This window comes from Dermochelys coriacea, chromosome 2, assembly GCF_009764565.3.
Source record: "Dermochelys coriacea isolate rDerCor1 chromosome 2, rDerCor1.pri.v4, whole genome shotgun sequence".
Classification (NCBI taxonomy): domain Eukaryota; kingdom Metazoa; phylum Chordata; order Testudines; family Dermochelyidae; genus Dermochelys; species Dermochelys coriacea.
Genome location: NC_050069.1, coordinates 138620732 through 138638339, shown reverse-complemented (window position 1 = coordinate 138638339; position 17608 = coordinate 138620732). Strand labels below are relative to the sequence as shown.

The following is a 17608-nucleotide window of genomic DNA, read 5'->3' as shown; positions in this document are numbered from 1 at the left end:
AGATATTTTTAGTAAGAGAAATGGATAGGCAATAAAGAAAAATTAATGGAAGCCCGTGACCTGTCCCTGATTTTACTAAAAATATCCATGACAAAATGGGGAGTTGTGAAGTCCCCACACCACCCGTGGCGGCTGGGCAACTGTGGATGTGGCTTAGAGCTCCAGTGGCCCCCACCGCCTGTGGGGGCTCAGAGCTCTAGGTGCACCCACTGCCCAAGTTGGCCAGGAGCTGCGAGATCCTCCCGCCCCCTGAGGTGGCCCTGAGCTGCAGGGTCCCTCTGCTGCCCAAAGCAGCCCAGAGCTGCAGGGTCACCCTGCTGCGGTGACCCTGCAACTCCTAGCCACCATGGGCTGAAATCACAGAGGTCTCTGGAAGTCATGGATTCTGTGACTTCCGTGAGAAAAACTTAGCCTTAGGTATGACTATATCTCAAAATATGGTGATTGAAACACACATGGACAAAATTTTCAATATTACACACACAAGCCACAAATGAGTAGTAACAGTTACTATCAAATTGACCAATTTTGCCTTCAAAGAAGCAGCGCTAGAGCCTACCCTTTCTTCCCTGCTAGCTAAAATTTCTCATGATCTGTGTTGCACACATAAGAACATTTACCCCACACACATAGGATTTCGATTCCAGTTACTTTTAACAGTCCACTTGTAGGGCAAAAGATTCTCATCTTAAAAAACCTTGGACGCAGACAAATGTTTTGTATTTATTCCCTTGTGTATTTGTGGATTGGATTCTGACTCAACTATTTCTTTTTTTTTTTTTTTGCTACTGTGGCTGAGAGATGTCCAATTGTGCGTAATGGTCTCTGCCCAAGATACATGTATGGTATACAGAGCAAGAGTCTGTTAGCCATGTGTTTCTTCTACAAAGCTGAGTTAACATTTTATCCTTATGGAGGTTGCATCTTAATTGAGCTATGGATCAGCTTCCTTGGTTCAGGGACCAAGTCTGTAGAAATCCCTTCCTGACCATGCCCTTCTGAGCCTGTTTGTAGACTAAGTCAAGGCTGAAATAAGGCCTTTATATTTCAACCAGCTCATATGAGACCATTGTAGCCTCCTACTTTTACCAGTTACCTGGTAGCCCCTTGTCCATTTTCTTCTATTGGTGGTGGCTATGACTCTGTGCTATTTTATTTAATTCACACTTAACTTTTGTACGAAGTCTATTATATTTTGTGCTATATAAATACATAACAGGTGTTCATTTTCTTGAGGGATGGCTCATGAAGGTGACAGCTACTGCAGAATCTCTGAAAAGTAGGGCTGCCAAACAATTACAAAAATTAATAGCAATTAATCACACTGTTAAACAATAATAGAATACTACTTTATATTTATTTTTGATTACAAGTATTTGCATTGTAAAAAAACCAAAAGAAATAGTATTTTTCAATTCACCTAAGACAAGTACTGTAGTGCAATCGCTTTATCATGAAAGTTGAACTTACAAATGTAGAATTATGTACAAAGAAAACCTGCATTCAAAAATAAAATAATGTAAAATTTTAGTGTCTTCAAATCCACTCAGTCCTACTTTTTGTTCAGCCAATTACTCAGACAAACAAGTTTGTTTACATTTTCAGGGGATAATGCTGCCCGCTTGTTGTTTACAATATCACCTGAAAGTGAGAAGAGGCGTTCTCATGGCACTGTTGTAGCAAGCATCACAAGATATTTATTTGCCAGATACACTAAAGATTCATATGTCCCTTCGTGCTTCAACCACCATTCCAGAGGACATGTGTCCATGCTAATGAGGGTTTTTGCTCTATAACAATCCAAAGGCGTGCAGACCGACGCATGTTCATTTTCATTATCTGAGTCAGATGCCACGATCAAAAGGTCGATTTTCTTTTTTGGTGGTTCGGGTTCTGTAGTTTCCTCATTGGAGTGTTACTCTTTTAAGACTTCAGAAAGCATGCTCCACACCTTGTCCCTCTCAGATTTTGGAAGGCACTTCAGATTCTTAAACCTCGGGTCAAGTGTTATAGCTATTTTTAGAAATCTCACATCGGTACCTTCTTTGAGTTTTGTCAAATCTGCAGTGAAAGTGTTCTTAAAACAAACGTGCTTAAAACAAACATCATCCGAGACTGCTATAACATGAAATATACGGCAGAATGCAGGTAAAACAGCAGGGATCATACAGTTCTCCCCCAAGAGTTCAGTCACAAAATTAATTAACACATTTTTTTTTAATAAGCATCAGCAATAAGGCTGTGAGTCTGTCATGGAGGTCACAGATTCCGTGACTTCTGCAGTGGCCGGTGCTGACTCAGGGGCCGCCTGAGCTGGGAAGCCCCTGGGCCAGCAGCAGCAGTTTGGGTGTGTGGGAAGGGCTAGGGGCAGAGGGTTGGGGAATATGGGGGGGGAACTTACCTCAGAGTGGGGGTTTCCCAGCTCCCACAGGCATGGCCCTGCAGCTCCTAGGTGGAGGAGAGGCCAATGGGAGCTGCGCAGCTGGGGCTTGTGGCAGGAGCAGCAGGCGGAGCCCCCAGCCCTTCCGCCACCTAGGAACTTCAGGGACATGCAAAGCCAGGAAGGGAGCCCCAGCCAGTCCTGCCAACCCATCCCCCCCAGCACCAGTGGGGGTCCTGGGCCACCTCCCCTGGCACCCGCAGCGCCCTTGGACTGCACCCCGCCCAAGGTTTAGTTAGGGGTATAACTGTGAATTTTTATTTATTGCCCATGACCTGTCCAAGACTTTTACTAAAAATACCCATGACTAAAACGTAGCCTTAGTCATCAGCATGTCCTCTGGAATGGTGGCCGAAGCATGAAGGGGCATACAAATGTTTATTATATATGGCAGGTAAATATCTTGCAATGCCAGCTACAAAAGTGCCATGCAAATGCCTGTTCTCACTTTCTGGTGGCACTGTAAATAAGAAGAGGGCAGCATTATCTTCTGTAAATGTAAAGAAACTTGTTTGTCTTAGCAATCGGCTGAGCAAGAAGTAGTACTGAGTGGACTTATAGGCTCTGAAGTTTTACATTGTTTTGTTTTTGAGTGCAGTTATGTAACAAAAATAAATCTACATTTGTAAGTTTTACCTTCATAACAAAGAGATTACACTACAGTACTTGTAAGAGGTGAATTGAAAAATACTGTTTCTTTTGTTTACAAATATTTGTACTGTAAAGATCAAAAATAATATACACCTTGGTTTCAATTAGAACACAGAATACAATATATATGAAAATATAGAAAAATGTCCAAAATATTTAATAAATTTCAATTGGTATTCTATTGTTTAAAGTGCAATTAAAACTGTGATTAATTGTGATGAATTTTTTTATCACGATTAATTTTTTAATTATTTTTTTCAGTTAATCGCATGAGTTAACTGCGATTAAGCGACAGCCCTGCTGAAAAGGCATGATAATTATATACAGATAGTTAAAGCTGATCTACATCATGAATGCCTCCCTGTCTAGTTAGGAAATGGGCATAAACCACTTCTAGTGCCATGCTGTTACTCTTGTCTTCCCAGCCTGCTAGAATAGCCTTAACTGACAGCTAGATATAAAATCACCTTGCATACTTTAGATCAGTTTTATTAAATGCCTAAAAAGACGCCTTCTCTTTGCACCCTTTTTATTCATCTGTCTATTTTGGGGAGTTCTCCAGCACAACCCACCATGTTTAAGATCTTAGCTCCTGCACACTGGCATAACTATATAAGAAAAAGCATTTCTACTGGATGTCATTACTAGTTGAAGGAAGGTTTACAAAAGTGAGTTGAGGATTGACCCTCTTTTCTGCATGCTGTCTAAGGATACAGCATCTGAGCTATTTTTGAAAATGACATCCAAATTACATTAACTTCTTAATTACATTAAATCCTTAATTCATCTATATCATTTTCCAGTTTGCAGAAAGATAAATCTGAAATGCTTAGGCTACATCATAACAAGGATGCTCTCAGAATTCTTAAATAGTATTTCATAAGAATAAAATGTCAGATTAATTATAAAATGGGAAACTATCTTTTAGACTAACACGGCTGCTACTCTGAAACCTATCTTTTCAGTCACACAGATGGCTGTGGGTGGGGCCCTTGGTTCCCTAGGTAGTTCCCAGTGTAGCCTTTCAGGTTACAAATGTGAGCATTGAACTTCTTTTCTTGTTCATCTGTGTGAGCTTTGACTATAGCACTGGGCATACGTAAGTACTGACCAGGAAGTGTTCTGATCTAACATCTTCTAAGGTGGTGGATAGTGCACTCCAGTACCATGTGGGTGCAGGCTTCTTCAGGTATAACATCTTAGAGACTCAGAACCTCCCTTCAGGGTTGGAGAGCAGCAGGAGACAGCCATTGTCTGGTGTGTGCACAGTTTATTCAAAAAGCACCAGGGACTAATGTTGTTGCATAAATAATTAATGAATTTATTATACTGAACAAGGAAAAAAATCGAATAGTTGAAAGCAGTATCGAAACAGACAAGGTTGTCGATCCCAAAGTGTACAAAAGTTTGTGCTGCCGGCAGATAATGCATCGTAGTATTTTGGAATGGCTTTGAACCATGTTTACAGTTAATTTCAAAATGTGGATGTTGATTTTAAAAATTGAGTTAAAACCTGAGCTTAAAGGAACAAGATCAGATGAAACATTAGGTTTGTTAGGGGAAGTGAGACGGAGGCCATAGGAATGAATTTTTACAGGAACATGCAAACATTACCCAAGTTTTATTTTTCTAGTTTGTGTGAAGTTATTTAAAAACAAAAAAACAAAAAAAAGTTTTATATCATGAGCACTTTCCAACTGAGACACTCAAAGCAATTTTGCACACACTGTAATAAATAAAATCTCTTACTATTTCCACCTCCCTAGCAGAGGTATGTAAGACTCTCTCTGTTCCATCTACAGAGGCACAAAGATGAACAGATGATTTGTGTAGGAGTTGTCCTGTAATTCAGTGGCAAAGCAAGCAAGGAGAACGCTGATTGCTTGGCTCCTTGTCATGTTTTAGGTCTACAATAGAAACTTTGACTGGTATGGTAATATCTATTAGGGGTGTGATTTCTTTTCTTTTCCTTTCCATATCAGCAAAAGCCCTAGTGTACCACAGTTACACTTGCAAAGTGAGAAGGCTTTTATGTGGGGACCCAATATAAGCTATACTGGCTAAAGCACTCTTCTGCTGGTATAGGCTTCATCTTTATTAGGAAGGTTTGCCGGTAATGCTATGCCAGCAACCCTTTTCTTGTGTAGACTAGGTCTCCATCTTCTTCCTCTTTAGTGGCTAAAAGTTCCCCATTAGTATTTGTAATGTAAATGCTGCGGAACTGTGCTAGTGCATGAAACCTGCATTTCATTGGAAGTGTAACACACTGAACAGAAAGCGCAGGATGAAAGGTAAAATTAAGCGAGATTCTACATTTCAGTTTTAATAAGTAAGGAAACATACTTGTTTAAAAACATCTCCTTTCAATTGACAGAGGCTCTCTTGGAGAGGAAATTGTTTTCATGTCAGATATTTGGGTCTTTTGGTTCTTGGGGTTTTGGTTTTTGTTGTTCAGTTTTGTGAACTGACTCCTCTCCCTTTTGAAGCTGCTGAACTCTCACTCTGCCTTTCCAAAAGCACAGTCAGTCAGCACTCCACTTCTGGGAAACAATCCCTTATGCTGCTTCCAAAGTTTGCCTTACTTGGTCCTGCCACACAAACTCCACTGTTTCACAACTTGTGTCCAGAGTTACCCCCTGAACCCTTCCGCTGTCCTTTCATTGTGCCCCCTCTTCCAGTTACCTGCCTCCCTATGTGCCATTTCAACACCTCCCAACTGCCAAATTTATCAGCTTTTGCAAGGAAACCTGAGAATTTTTTTTCTTATCCATTGACTCTTGACACCTCATTGTTGTCAGTTGTATAGTATTTTTTCTAAATGCCCTACTTAAAAATGTGAATTAAAGCCTTCTCTTTCTGGTCATTGCTCTTGGTTAAGTGCTGGGAAAAGCTTTCTGACCTGAGAGTATTTTTGTTACTGGTCTGTCAAATGGTGTTTAACATGTTAATTTACAACATATCAGGCATTAAAACTGTCCTTCAGTCTGGCAGTGGATTGGTGTTACTAGTCCTGGAAGGAATGGACCAAGTCCTGCATCTTTGACTAGTATATTTTCAATGCTAGTAGAAATTCTGTTTCACTCGTGATGCGTTTTCATTGTGGTTAGAACACCACAAAAAAGCAATGAAGAAAATTAACAACAAATGGTGAATATTCACCCTGTTTTATTTGAATGAATTGGATAGTGTTCTACTCTTCCTAACGGGAGAAACACACACATTTCAACTACAAAAGTGAAGTGATGTGAAAGGATTATGCTTGTTAAAACGGGACTTCAAAGACCTATAATTCTAAGAATTTCCATCCACTGCCCCCAAAAGGAACAGCAGCTAGAGGTCCTTTTTGTTTTTTATGAAACTGAAGTAAAGTGCAGCAGACATTTATAGATGCTTCCTTTACTCTGGTACTTGGCTATATACAAAAAATCGTAAAAGCATTTTATTGCCTGGTGTATGTAAGGTGACAGTTTGTCTGCAGATGTTCCCTTTTCTGCAGTGTATTAAAGGACAATGTCAGAGGATTATACAGTTACCTGTCTACTGTAATGAGTATGAGAAGGCTATTGACATGAGATTCCAGCAACCTAATGCTTTACTGCTTCATTTTTTTCAGTTTGTTTCCTGCAATGGGCAATGTATTGTGTCTTTAGATACAGGCCAGCATTACCTTCTGTTCGCTTATCCCTGTAAAACGATCATTTTATTTTTCTGCAGAACACATATACTAATGCAGATAAATTGCTAGAAGCAGCCGAGCAGCTGGCTCAGACGGGGGAGTGTGACCCAGAAGAGATTTATCAAGCTGCACATCAGTTGGAAGACAGAATACAGGATTTCGTTAGGCGTGTGGAGCAACGCAAGATCCTGCTGGACATGTCTGTGTCTTTTCACACTCACGTTAAAGAGGTAAGTTGACCACAAATCATGGAAGTACCTGGCAAACTTGAAAAGGATGCAAGCCGAGTAATATTTTCATTGGTAATAACATACAGCTCTTGCTAACGAGATACAACGAACCCCAACTGTATAGTGAGCCTTTAATTCAAAACTGAGCTCTGCCTGTCCTATTCTTCTGTCACTACAGTGTTAGCTATCTCTGTACATAAACAGTCCCTGACAACTGTTTATCTGTGAATGGGATGTGATTATTATTATTTGTATTATGGTAATGTGTAACAGACAGACCCCAGTGGTCAGTATGTGGAATTGAACCAGGCACCTCTGGAGCTTAGTGCATGAGTCTCTACCACGTGAGTTAAAAGCCAACTGCCTGTTAGCTAACACTGTAGAGCAGACTCATTTTATCTCTCTCTTTAAGTGGTCTTGGTGCCACTAGATGGGACAGAGCATCACACCCAGAAGGTGTGTGGGTTACAGTAGCTCATATGTATACACAGTAAGAGACAGTCGCTGTCCTAGAGAGAGCTTAAAATCTATATTTACAAGATTGTGGATCAGGGGGTGGGGGAGATCCAAGGCACAGAAGTCCGGTGACTTTCCCCAAGATCACACATTGGCAGAGCTGGGAATAGAACCAGGCCTCCTGTCTCCCATGTTAGAGCCCTCTCCACTAGACATTTGTTTATCTTTGCTGCATACAAGTAGAAGTGTGTGTGGAATTTTCTTTCAGGTTGAAAGTAGACCAAGGGGAGTGAAGGCACCTCAGATTGCTAGGCTTTAACTAAATGGAGTGAAGGGTAATAATTTTAAAACCATTTTGCACTGGGCTCCTAAAGATACTCCTCAAGTAGGTTATCAGTGTCTCCCCTCCCCACCCCCCGCCCCATGACTCACCATGCTAATGAAGCCTATTAATTATTCTGTTACATTATATCACATGGGGCTGATTGGTCGTTGGCTGTGAGATTTTGAGCAAATTTTAATTTAGGAAGAACAGTCATGCCTTGTAGAGAAAGAAAGGACATTATCCAAAATATACTGCATTCTGCAAACTGTTTTATAGGATAGATATATTTCTGTATGTGAACATCTGTTTCATATATTTTATTAAACAGGAAAGGCAAATGGTCTGAAAATGTTCATTATTAGATTGTTTTACAACTCTGGACATTCATGTGTTATTCAGCCAGTGGTTTCTGTATTCATGCTTGCTCATGCTCACTCCTTGCTTCTCCCCTTTACAGACCCACACTTCCTGCATTAAAGCAACATGAAGAGAGTCCTTACAAATTAAAAGGAGTACTTGTGGCACCTTAGACACTAACAAATTTATTTGAGCATAAGCTTTCGTGAGCTACAGCTCACTTCATCGGACGCATGAGCTGTAGCTCACAAAAGCTTATGCTCAAATAAATTTGTTAGTCTCTAAGGTGCCACAAGTACTCCTTTTCTTTTTGCGGATACAGACTAACACAGCTGCTACTCTGAAACCTTAAAAATTCACTCTCACGTATTATACTTTACGTTATTTTTTGGTGTCTCAGTATAGATCTACTTTCTCTTTCCTCTCTTCCTCTGATATCATCTGGTGCTGCTATGTATCATTAATCCAGCAGAGATTCTTTTTTATGTCATCTTCACAATTCCCATTTTCAATACTAGTCCTCCAAAGTTACATTTTTCCACCTCTTCTAGTTCTTTGTCACTGATTTGAAACTTTGTTTCTTCCTGCTGTCTTCCAGTTGCCATAATTTTTATCTTCTCTGTACGTATCATCCATCCGAATTTTCTGCTTTGGTGGTCTACCTTGTCAATTACTCTCTAGGGCCACCCTGGTCTATGCTGTGAGGTCAATATCATCTGCGAATCTAAGGTTATTCGCTGTTCTCCCTCTTAACTTGGCTCCTCCTATTTCATATCTCCGTGCTACAGCCCTAACTACTTCTAGTACCAAGCTGAATAAATCCGGTGGTACCGCATATCCTTCTTGCACTTCTGTGGTCATCCTGAACCATTCCATCAGCTTCTTGTCTATTCTCTGCACATTCATCAACTTGCTGTAGATACTTTCTACCAGCTCAATCAATTGCTTGGGAATGCCTTACATACTCAAAACTTGCCATAGCCCTGTCTGCCAAATGCTATCAAAAGCCCATGCGACTTCTACATGGTTCCTGTAGCAGGTTCAGTTGTGTTGTGTGTTTTTCTCTGATGTCGGTCTCAGTGCAACCTGTTCCTCTGCCAGGGCCGCATCCTCATACCTTTCATTGTCCTCAGCAACATCTTGGGGAACGTGTTTCCCAGAACACTCAATAAGTGGATTGCTCTGTAGGTCTTGCACTCACTCTTACTTCCTTTTTTTTTTTTTTTATAGATAGGTACTTGTTATTGCTTTTCCCCATTCGCTAGGCCCTTGTTCTTGCTTGTAAATCTTATTGAGTACTTTGTGTATTGCCTTTACTATGTGTTCCATGCAGCAGTGCTGTGAATTTATCATCCCTTCATGGTGCCTTTTTCAGACTTTCTGTCGAGAGCTTTACTTTTTCTAAGAATTTGAAAAACGTCTACAAAATCTAAAATAAATAAGTGTTGATAAAATGCGTAAAGCAAGAACTAAGATTGGAGAGAGATGACTGTGAGGGTTTGGACACGTGTCAAGAATAGACCCAGAAAGGATACCGTACACAGTGGTACATACCGAAGTGCAAGGACATAGAAATAAAGGAAGACCGAGCGTGGGTTAGATAGAAACGGTGAAGAATGACATATAACAAAAGGGTTTAAAGGTTAGTGAAGCTGGTACAAGCAAGAAAGTGGTAGAAAGGCTTCATTTGGCCCCATTGTCACCACTGAGCTGACAAATGGGAATTGAAGACTAATCCAGCAGAGAAATGGCAGCTTGGGCTAGATGCCATAATATGATGATACTCTTATGGTGGTTCTTTGTATTTCTGCAGTATCTATTCATCTGCACCAAAAAGAGAGACTGAAGTGCTGTAATGCATCTAGGGTGGACTCAGTGGAGGGCAACAGTGAACGGTGTGGAATGTAGAGGAAGAAAGTGAGGAAGAGGGGATTTACAAAGGACAGGCTTGCCTGTGATTCACAACTCAGGAATTCTGACAAATCAACCCAGATGTGTTGGAATGTTGCCTCTGTGCCTCTAGATGCTATTTGACTTCTTGCTACACAACTTCTGTCTCTTCAGGCATTTCCATCTTCCCCTCTGGATAAGTTTTGCTGTTGTACATCTGCAGTGTAACAGTCGTTTATAGGGAAGCTTGCTTTTTTTACCTAATCTCTAAAGGCATGGTTATGTAGCTGTTAATTTTTTTAAAGTTAAATGTCATGTTATAGGGTACGTCTACATACAAAGCCTATGTCAACATAGTTATGCCAGCATGGTCCCCTAGTGTAGGCATGGCCTACGCTAACAGGAATGTTTTGTCAGTATGGGAACACCTCCAAACAACATTAGCTGTGTCAACAGGACCCCTCTTCCATCAACAAAGCTGCGTCTATCCAGGGGTTTTGTTGGCATAGCTATGTCAGTCAGGGTGGGGGTTTTCACACTCCTGACTGGCATAGCTATGCTGAGGTAACTCACAAGTATAGACCAAGCCATAATGTAGTCAATTTTTAAACATATGCAAACAGGAGAAGTGGAAATGAGTATTTAATATATACAGACAAGATTAGCTCTTCATTTGCAACATATACAATTTAAACTATTGGGGCAAGATTAAGGCAAACTTCTCCTATTTGAATGTCCAGTATTTTCAGGATAAAATTAGGAGGCATATGAAAAGTATGAGAGAAATGATTCCTTTGTTGGCTTATGTTTTTGTTCTGTGTTCCTGCTCAGAGGAGCACTGCTTTCTCAATTCAGTGGCATGTTGCTTGTTCTCAAATCAGTGTGTAGAATGCAGAGATGACGCCACAAAACAGATGGAAGATAAAAATGTGCTAAGCCAAAATATCCTCCTTTGCTACATTGGCCATGAGCATTGTATTTGTCCTGCAGAACATTTATTAGAAATCGGGATTATCATCACAGTATTTTAAGTGTAATTTTCTGGGGTGCATTTCAGTTGAATAAAAAGCTTATTTTATATGTACACTTAAGTTTGCTAGGGCAAAGAGAAGTATTTGTGTATATTTTAATGTACTTGCTGATCACAGACTGGATGGAAGGATCTTTCAGTAACATAATACTATGACACTTTGCCTGCCCTCCTCCCACAGGATGTTTTGTTTCTCAGGTACTTGCAGTTTTGCCTAGCCAAAGGGCAACCATTGAAAATCTAACCTGATACCTGAGTGACAGTGAGCACTTACTAAATTGTGGGCGTGCATAGCTTGCTATTGTGCCTTGCTTTGTCTGTGGTTTTTAATTCATTGTCAGATTCTTGTGGAGCACTTGCCAGCTTGGTCTTGCCCTGATTCCTACTACTTTCTAATGTCTGAACTGGCTTGTCTATAAAAGCAATTTCCTATTTAAAACAAACTCTCTTCTTGGTGGGATGGATCTTCTAGAATTCTTCTTCCCCTTGCTTTTGTTTCTTAGCCTTTCTTCATCTTCGTCAAAATTTCTTGCCTCCATGTTCTTTGTTTTATCTCACCTCTCACTTTCCCTTTTGCCTGTCTTATGTTTCATTGTTGTCCTCATCTCTGCTTGCATGTTCCAGTTCCTACTCTCTTTTCCTCCTTTATTTTGTGTCTCCCCCACGTACTGTTATTCCTTCATGCATATGCCATCCATTCACTTTCTTCTCTTTCCATAGTCCCCATTTTCTCTGCTCTTCCCATATTTTTATTCGCATTCAATTGCTTCTCTCACTGGTTTGGGAGATTTAGAAAAATGTTGCCCCTGTGTTTTTAGGCCACCACTTTCTTATAAACAGGCCTCGCCTCTGGGGTAAGTGGCTCAAGTTATGGTGCTCAGGGTTTACAGTTAACATTTACTAACAATTACAGCACAGAAGCATCTGGGATATTACAGCTGTATTTCTACTAGGTATGGGAACCACCATATATTTGTCTTTGCAAAGTAAGCAAATAAGAACTATCAAGTTTGAGGACTGAATTGGAAGGTAACAGACTGTATTTCAGTGTGATGGTTTGTACAGTGCACATACACAAAGTATTGCAAAATACAATTCAGATATGGAATAGAAATTACTAAACATATATTCATACTCTTATGTTAATACTAGTACAACCTGTTACTGGTCTGAATGATATTTTGGGGAAATAAGTCTTCTGGCTGGACAGCATGAATAATAAAAAAAAAACTTGTTTACAAGAGTAGTGGTTTAGTTTGAGGTCTGTATGTAGAAATCAGTGGCAGGCTCCACTGATGATCTCCCAAGGTGTGGTTTAGCACCAGGGTGTGAGTAAAACAACCTTTGGGGTTGGGATACAAATATCCATATGAAAGATGAGTGCTGTATGTGTAGATGTCTATGCACTCGTCATTCTTCCACATGCTGCTATACAAATACATAATTAAATGGATCCCTCATCATCCATGATAGGAGGAAGATGGTGTAATGGCCAAACCAGGTGTTTGTAGCAGTGCCAAAAGTACAGCAAACAAATCATCTCAATAACTGGAGTAAAGTGTAGAAATATAGATCAGAGGTGAACACAGATTGGAGAGGATGGTGGGTTTAAAAACACTTATTTTTTGGCATTTTACATGTAACACTTGTGAACATCCTGTGAAGTTAATTTTTAAAAAGTTAAAGCCTTTGCTCTGTATGTGGCATGTGCTTTTTAAAACAGCTTAGTCAACTCCTTTCTCACCCTCCCCTCACTTCAGTACAAATTTGTCACCTTCTCCATTGCAAACTGATGTGCATTCAGGCCAATGCGAGGAGGGAGGGAATACCATGAGCTAAATGTAAAACACAATGCAGAAAACCCCTGCTGTCCCAAACTTTGAAATGTTTGACTGTAATTTATGAGGGGTAGGGGGAAATTATGATGGAAGAAGTAGTGAAAAGAACACTTAAGGCTTGTCTGAACAGTGTGTTAGTCCACCCCAGAGGGGTGTAAATTCTAGTGTGCACTAGCGTGTTATGCACTAACTTGTTCTTGTAGACCCACTAAAAACTCCCTAGTGCATCTTAATGTAGTCCTGTTGAAACTTAGGTTTTTCAAAATTTAGACAAAATATTGAAATAATAAAGTTGCTTAAATATAGTCAAATAGTACGTTCCTCTCTTTAAATATTCATCTCTGCAATGGTAGCATCAGACTGTGCACTTTTAGATTTTAAAATCCCACTTCTAAAAGGGACTTGCATGTTTATCATCTTTAAGTCTCACAGAAAGACCATGGAACTTAAGCTCCTGAAATGCCTAACTTACTTTGGCATAGGCTTCTAAGTCACCAATGTCCTGTTAAAAAAATTGCAAATTGAAAAGACACTTATCAGATACTAGCTCTGAAAGAAGAAGCCTTTTCAAATACAGAAGATCTATGGGAATGTTTCTATAACCCTTTACAATTCCTGTGGAAATAGCTCTTTAAACAAACACTCTACAGTGTCTGTTGCACAGATACTGTAGCGCTGTGCTGATAGCCAACACCATGCAAGGTAAACTGACAATTTTTGAAATGGGTATTATATTCGCGTTTGTGTCATTCAGTCCAGACCACGGGGAAGTCAGTCATATTTTAAAAAAAGTTGTTTAATTTTGAAGGTAAAAATATGCAAATTGTAATGAAATTACAAGGAGATGGAAAGAAATTCCAAATAGTTCTGAAAAATTGCTTGAATATCATGGCATACGTTAATGACCAGTCGTTTTTCTCTTCTTTCGCAAAATAACTTAAGAGCAGTTCTTCTGTGGCATCTTATGTAATTTCAGCCTTTCAGTGGGTGTACAGTGTCAGCAATAACTTGGAGGTTAGGTCAATCATGGAAATATTTATATTGCCAGGATATTGCAGTGAATAAGATTGTTTAAAAATACAAATCACCATCCTAAAATACTAATCATATGTTCCCAACATTTTAGGAAAGAAATTGCACAGGATACAGGATTGTTTTAGCAGATGTTTGAGACGTTACTGTATTTATGTATGGAGAAATGTTAAGTTGGTGTAATGTTCATCTACCAAAGATCCAGGAGTTGCAACTTTGTGTGTGAGCTCCAAAGCTGATAAGGCGTTATAGCAGAGAAGTGCAGTTGAAGAGGATCGTATTGAGATTGTACTCTTATCTACTTGTACAATAATTCCCTAATTTCTAGGGAAAGCTATTGAATTAAAATAAAATAAAAAGTTCTCACTGTTGCTGAATGAAGGTTGAAGTAAGAGCACAAAACATACTTAATCCCCAGTTCTGTGCCCCTGGTGCCAGGTCTTTGAAATGCTTCTTCCTCTTCAGTTCAAAGAGAAAATGTATGTTTATTTTAGTAGGAAGTATTTGAATTAGTTCTTACTATTTGGCTTCATTTTGTGTATCCTGACCTGTTTTACAAGAAAATTATTTTGCTATCACTCTAAACAACTGTAGTTCTCTGCCAAGTAACCTCTGTGTTGATTGACTCAGCCTCCTAGGACCTTCATGTGAAAAACCGTTTGATTCTCTTCAGTATTTGTTTTGTTTCTTCTGCATGCTCTCCTTCCATCCTAACTTGACTTCCTGCCTCTTGATAGAAGCTTGTCTCAAGTAATGACACTATACCTAATGCTATTTTGTGACTCAGTACCCAAGGCAATCAGCCACTCCTGTTCATCGTGAACTAGACTCACCCCTCAGTTAGGGCTTGTCTAACTTGCTGTGGTACATAGGGCTTACCGGGGGGTTCAACGTGCAGCGATTGATGCATCGGCGGTTGATGGCTCTCCTGTCGACTCCTGTACTCCCACCTGAACGAGAAGCGCAAGGGGAGTTGATGGGAGAGCGTCTCCAGTTCACACAGCATAGTGTGGACCCTGTGGTAAGTAGATCTAAGTATGTCGACTTCAGCTACTTTATTCACGTAGCTGAAGTTGCGTAACCTAGATGGATCTCCCCCCGTAGTGTAAACAAGACCTTAGTTAGATATTTGCTTCCCACTCTGATGGTAATGTTATGGCATGTTGATCTGTAGCAGTCTTATTTTAACTACTGAGTAAGTATGCTACATGGATTCAAGAATATCTTTTGGAATAATCACTTTAATATTCTCTTCAGAGGTTGGCTCGGGAGACCGTATAAAAGATTTATTGGGTAAAATTTGTTTGCTGCAAATGTATCATAAAAGCATTCAGTGATCACACAAGTGTTTAATTTGCTGTGGCTTCAACATCAGATTTCGTCACAACTAGACAAACACTGCATATTAAGTATTGTCATTATTGTCTATGTAAATTTGTCAAACATAATTTTTTTGTCTGAACTGTGAGTGCTCAAGGCTGGATTAACCACTATGCAAATAGGTCAGTCAGTGCCTGTCACCCTGAGGGCATGAGGCCGGGTTTGAAACCATACTGGCGCTGCATCTAGAAACGAGCTCTGCTTTTGGCAACCAGGCATCAAACCAGTGGACACAATACCCCGTTGGGCCAGTCTCCATATTATTTCTATGCTTGAGATCGGGCTGCTGCTTGGCTGGCTCTGCAGAATGAAATCTCTGCTTATTCTGTGTTTGCTCTAGGTCTGGTGCATAGCATAGCAGTGAAGGGAAATGTTCATGCATGCAGGCAGGCAGTGCAGAGCCAGCTCAGCATTAGTAAGCCTCAACTCACCCTGCCTGGACCTCTTTAGCCCATAACTGTGTCCTCTGAAACATGGTTCTCTGTGGGGTAGGAATAGAGAATTGGGGTGCTTCAGAGGCACAGGCTAGGGGGCTAACTCTTGGATGGTTTAGGACACAAATTTAGAGGGGTCCTCAGCTGACCAGTGGGCTGGGTAACAGAGGCCCATAGGGGAGCAAGGAGCCAAACATTTTATAGTGCCATGGCCTACAGAGAGCTTTAACACTTCATGCATGGCTAACACATCTGAAAATCAGGTTTCTTAAGTTACCTAGCGTGGAAAAAATTATCATAAGGACTAAGAATATTGGAATCAACTGTCACAGGCAGGTGTATTCCAGGGAAAAAATTATTTTACATGTAGGACTATTGGGTTAGGCTGTTTATTTTAGGAATAGAACCTGAGCAAAGTTTTCAAAAGTGCCAAAGTCCTATTTTCAGAAGTGACAGGATCCTAAGTCCCTTTTACTTTGAATGAGACTTGGACTCCTAAGTGAAAATGGAAAGAATTATCCCATGTAAATACTGTATTGTGTCCTGTTGGACTGGATAAAGTTTGCTTATGGTCTGAAAGACCTTGTAAGCGCTGTTGGTTGAATTGCTTGGGTTCAAGGAGTCCACTACACATTCGGTCCATTTGGTTTGGTTTACCAAAGTTTGAACTTTGTTCCTTAAATGAGTAACAAGTGTTGTCCTTAAATGACTATAGTCATAAGGAACAGATAATGAGCCACCCTGTGCTGTTTTGTACTTATTCCTATTGTAAATGATAGGGTTGTACATGTGCCAGAGGCATATGAGTTTGGCCCAGTCTCAGTAACTGTGCAGCTAAGTGAAAACTAGGTTGTTGGCGTTACTTTAAGATGTACCTAAGGCAGTACATAGATAATGAAATTAAAACAGTATTGTTGGAGTATTGTAGTTTTTAATTATAGTTGTTAGTAGGGCTGTGTTTTTAAAAAAAAATCCAGAATTGTAATTTTTCATTATTTTCATACAAGTATTTTGCCAAATTAATTTTTCATTGGATATTAGAGAACGTTTTTTGTCTGAGAGCAACACTGTAGGCAAGTGTCTTAGAATATATGCTTAAATAGAAAAATAAAAACAATTTTGCATAAAGTATTGCAGCATTACTAGCATGTGAGAGGTCTTGAAATTAAGCAAAATTTGCTCCTTAATGTCATCAGTTTCCAACAGTATTATACTTCAGAGTCGTATTCAGGGTTTTAGAGAAAATCACGGGTAATGTTCATACAGTATATCAAAGCAACTCTTCAAAGATAATTGGAGTAAGATTTTAATTCTTTTATTGAGGGAACTCAAATAGGAATTATTTTTCCCTTTGGAAATAGTAAATAAAATAAAATTTAAAAAACGCACCAGGTTTCATGAACATATGAAGTTCAGACAGAAGAATTTGAGAGGTCATGATCTGGGTAAACAAGATACTTGTAAGTTGTTTTATGCATCACACGAAGTGTCACATATGCTAACAAGAAAAAATACTCACAGGAGTATTCACACCAGAAGTGAGTTCTCGGCTTCTTTGAACAGTATTTTGGTCATTTGTACAATAAATGTCTAGTAGCTGCAAATGTTAGTGGATAATTTGTGTAGAGAGACTCATGTTTAACAACTTAGCTCATCCAATCAGGGAACAGAATACCACATCATCTAAGGCTATGGCTACACTACAGCTTAAATTGACATAAATTATGTCGCTTAGGGCTGTGAATTAGTCCCACTTCCTCCCCGAGTGACATAATTTACGCAGACTTAAGCACCGGTGTGGACAGCAATATGTAGGGCCAACATAGCTACCGCCACTCATGGGGGCTGGAGTAATTAAGCTGACGGGAG

The 17608-nt window shown here is 39.8% G+C and overlaps 1 protein-coding gene across 1 annotated transcript in view; it reads left to right on the top strand.

Annotated features, from left to right (window-relative positions):
* The window catches only part of TRIO (trio Rho guanine nucleotide exchange factor), a 404237-nt gene that overhangs the window by 203457 nt on the left and 183172 nt on the right, over positions 1–17608 (top strand). The window contains 1 exon segment of the mRNA XM_038392902.2: positions 6806–6997. Coding sequence (XP_038248830.1) covers positions 6806–6997 — 192 coding nt within the window.